General features: G+C 52.0%; 1 protein-coding gene across 1 annotated transcript; it reads left to right on the top strand.

Annotated features, from left to right (window-relative positions):
• Positions 1-648: 648 nt before the first annotated feature.
• On the top strand, positions 649-1,548 carry LOC119653467 (max-binding protein MNT-like). Its single transcript, XM_038058084.1, has one exon. It carries the CDS (start codon positions 649-651, stop codon positions 1,546-1,548), a length of 900 nt encoding a protein of 299 aa, XP_037914012.1.
• Positions 1,549-4,369: the final 2,821 nt, after the last annotated feature.

Here is a 4,369-nt window from a genome sequence, read left to right as displayed (position 1 = left end):
GCCTCTACCGAGGTGGAAAACGACTCTAAGTCAAAATTGGTTGACTTTGAGCGCCACCTGCATCAGATTTCGGAAGCTAAGAGATTGATGAGCCACAACATTCGGCTCATATTTCTTCTTGACATTGATGACCCTGAAGCACTAGACAACGAAGAAATTCTGGAAATCTGGCATAATCAACATGAAATATCGACACCATCGACAAGTCACCAACACGAACCCAGTTTCCACTTCACCCATGTAACCGTCCACCAATATTATCAACAGTCATCCCACAAGCCTCCCCCCAATATAACCAACTATCAACAGGCAACTCCTCAATCGTTCACCAATACCATCACTCATCTATCAGCAACACAGAAACCGCCCACTAACACCAACGTTCTTAATATTTAACCGACAAGACTCATCAGTTCAACTCTTCACAGTCAAGATCAGTGTGCTTCCAACTCTCGGCTGAGACAGTCGACTTATTGGAGCTGAGTTTTCTTTCTCAAACCTCTCTGGCAAGTGTTTGCAAACATTCGGTTCGAAACAAAGCGATAAAAACAGTTGTGGAAAAAACAATAATAGTAAGTGAAAATTAAAAACAATAATAAGTGAAAATAATAAGAAATTTCCAAAAGTGAAATTAAAAGTGTAAAAACAATGAGTGCGCCGGAAACTGACGGGTTCACTAAGGTGACCCGCAAAAAGAGGCGTAAGGCTACGGACAGCCCGACAAGCGACAACCAGCCGCTAAACTCCGACGACGGAACGGAGACCGCGTCGGAAACTACGCTCTCAAGCGACTGCGAGTCCGACTCGCAGGCTAGCTCAGACGAGACGGTCCGAAGTGCCGTATCCGTCACCGAGATCCGCGAGTCGGTCGCTCTGCGCAAGCAGAACAAGCTGCTACTGAAGCAGCTTAAGGAGGCTCGCGCTGAGAACCGGCATCTGGCGACCGTCATCGAGTCGCTGGAGGCCACAATCTCCCGAACCTTCGGGACTTCCGGCGCCCCTCCGGCGCCTGCCGCGCCAACAGCGCCTGCCACGCCAACAGCGCCTGCCGCGCCAACAGCGACTTCCGAGGTGATGGACACCACCACCGAGGAACCAACTCCGGCACCACTCGCCCTACCATCCGGGTCAAGCCCGGCAGCGTTCCCGTCCCTCGGCGAAGCGAGGAAGCGGCAGCCCGCCGTCGTCCCGAAACCGCCAGCGCCAAAGCCACAACAACATCAACAACCGAGGCCAGCCACTGCAGCCCCCGGAAAAAAGGAGGTAAGTCGAAAGATTCCTCCATTAGTAGTAGTCGAAGACGTGGCTACTTTCAAAGTCACCAAGACAAACATATCCCGCGCCCTCCCCAACAACTACCTGATAAAGAAATCAGGTGGGTCTCACCAGATCCTAACTAAAACACCTGAGGATTACGCCACCGCCAAGAGGGTGCTCGTGGAGAACAACAATAAGTTCTTCACATACACCCTCCCATCGGATAAGACGACCAGCCTCATCCTACGAGGCCCTCGATTCGACGTTCTCCCCTCAGGAGATCGTCGATGAATTAAAAGCTCAGGGAGTCTCAAGCACCCTGAGCGCGAAACCCTTTGCCACCACCTGGGCAAAGAACAATAATGTGAACCTCGACTTGTGGTTGGTCACATTTGATGCAACCTTCAACGAGGAGCAGCTGCGCGAGGTGAAAGCCGTACAGCACATGGTTGTTCGATTCGAACAAATCCAAAATAAACAAGTGCTGCAGTGCAAGAACTGCCAGCGTATCGGGCACGCGGCAACCAACTGCCACCTCACCTACAGGTGTGTCAAGTGTGACCAACTACACGGCCCTGGCGAATGCGCCAAAACAGTGGAGCAGGCACCGAAGTGTGACAACTGCGGGGGCAACGACCACCCCGCCAACTACCGCAAGTGCCCACGGTTCATCCAGGTGGTGGCAAGGAGGAACGCACAAAAACGTGCCCCTCCCTCCCGCCCTCTCCCCTCAACTACCTCCCGCCCCGCTGGTCGTCCTATCACGAACCCAGCCTTCACCCGTCCGTCCGTGTCCTTCGCCGACGCCACACGAAGCGGAACCTCTCCCCGGACTCCCAACCACGTAGTCCAACCCACCACCATCTCCAACCCAGACTTCCTCGAGTTCGCCAGGAAATCGCAAGAATTCCTGCAAATGTTCAACTCAATGGTCGGTATCTTGGCATCCATTAATGGACGTTAAGATAATTGAGTTGAACATCAACTCAATCATCGGCCGTGCCCGCAGACATGAATTCGAACTGTTCCTTGGCGAGCACAAACCCGATATAGTTCTCCTATGTGAAACTAGGTTGAACTATAGATACAATCCTTCCTTTCCCAACTTCAACCTCTTCCGGACTGACCGACCTCAGCCCAATCCTCAAGGCCGGGACACCTGTGGCGGAACGGCCGTCCTCATTTCCGACAAATTCCTTGTCACCCAAATCCACCCACCTCCCAACACCTTCAGATCCATGGAAATATCACTGGTCTCCTTCGAATCCCAATCAACCTCGGTCTTCGTTGCCTCTGTATACTGCCCCAACCAATCCCTCGACACCCAAGACTTTCTCCGCATCAAATCCTTCTGCGCGTCCATACACCGCTCTCCCGGTAAACAATTCTCCCTGATCATAGGTGGAGACCTCAACGCCAGACACCCGTCCTGGTTCGATGCACGGTCGAACCACAACGGGGATCAACTCCACCTGTTCCTCACAACCTCTAATCCAAACATCAACCTAGCCCATTTCAGTCCGGCACTCCCGACCTTCAACAAATCACACTACCATTCCTACCTAGACCACTTCCTGATCAGCAGTAACCTGACTGTCATTCCCAACCCGAACACCTTCCCCTTCCTCAAAACGGTCCCCGGCATCAGCGATCACGATGCCGTAATCCTCAGCATAAAACTCCCGGACAGAGTCATTCGGTCCACCCCACCCTCAGTTCCCGACTTCCAGCGTGCAAACTGGAAACACATCAACCTTGCCCTCAAGTCCAAACTTCAACCTCTCCTACTCCCATCCAACTGTACAGTTCGTAACGAGTCCATTGACCTGACAGTTCGTCAATACACCGAAGCAGTTCGGCAAGTATGCGATGAACTGATCCCTTCACGTCCCTTAAATTACCGCAACCTAATCACCCTTCCCGACGATATCCTATCCGACATTAAGTACAAAAAGACCCTCAGGCGGAGATTATTTAGGAATAGATACTCTCCGCAATCCTCTCACCTCCTCACCGAAATCCGCGAATTGGACAAGTCCATTCGCGAACGAATCCTCACCCTATACACCCAATATCTCCACAACCGCCTCTCCAACACTGAGCTAAACCCTGGCACATACAGGGAACTCAGAAAAACCTGCCCGCGTTTGGGCAAATCTGTCCAACAAAACGCGATCCTTCCCCAAAACATCCCACCCACAGAAAAAGTCAAAGTCCTTGCTGACCACTTCCTCCAAGCCCACCACTGCACCCACCACTTCCGTGAACCAAGTTTTGATAACGAGGTAAACGGAAATATCTCCCAACTCCTAACCAACCCTTCCTACCTCATTCCCCAACCCACACAAAACCCCTTCAACCATGCTCTCGCCGACCCAAGTCAGCGAGAGAATATCCTCCCCATTCACTTTGTCAGTCCAGACTCGGTCAAGGCGGCCATCGCCGCCTCCAAAAACAAGAAGTCAGTCGGGCTTGACAAAATCCCCTCCATTGTCCTTAAGAAATGCGCCCCAAGCATCGCCCCCATTATGTCCTCCATCATCAACCACTGCCTTATCAACGCCCACTTCCCAACAGATTGGAAGAGTGCTCGAATTGTTCCTATCCCCAAGAAAAACCAAAATCCACTAAATCCCGATAGCTACAGGCCTATCTCAATCCTCTCTTCCTCCGCCAAGATTTTCGAGCGGATCATCAAAGTCTCTATCGACGAGCACTGTGACTCCAATCATTCCATCCCACAATTCCAATTCGCTAACCGTCCCAAACATTCAGTCGAGCATGCGCTGCTCGTACTCAAATCGGACGTCCTTCTCGGTCTCAACCGGAACGCTCCGACCATAGCCTGTCTCCTCGACATAAAGAAGGCTTTCGACTCCGTATGGCAATACGGTCTCGCATACAAGCTTTCTGAAGTCCTCCAGTTCCATCCGCACCTCTGTAAGCTAATTCTTAGCTTTCTTGATGGGCGGAAATCCCAAGTTCAACTCCGAGAACACCTCTCCTCCCCATATTCTAGCCCGGCTGGCATCCCTCAGGGGTCAGTCCTCTCCGCCACCCTCTTTTCCCTGTTTACCGCAGACCTCCCCAAACCAACTCCACACCCAAATCC

This window comes from Hermetia illucens, chromosome 4 (genome assembly GCF_905115235.1).
Source record: "Hermetia illucens chromosome 4, iHerIll2.2.curated.20191125, whole genome shotgun sequence".
Classification (NCBI taxonomy): Eukaryota; Metazoa; Arthropoda; class Insecta; order Diptera; family Stratiomyidae; genus Hermetia; species Hermetia illucens.
Note: the sequence above shows the minus strand (reverse complement) of the source record. Positions and strands in the feature narration are given on the sequence as shown.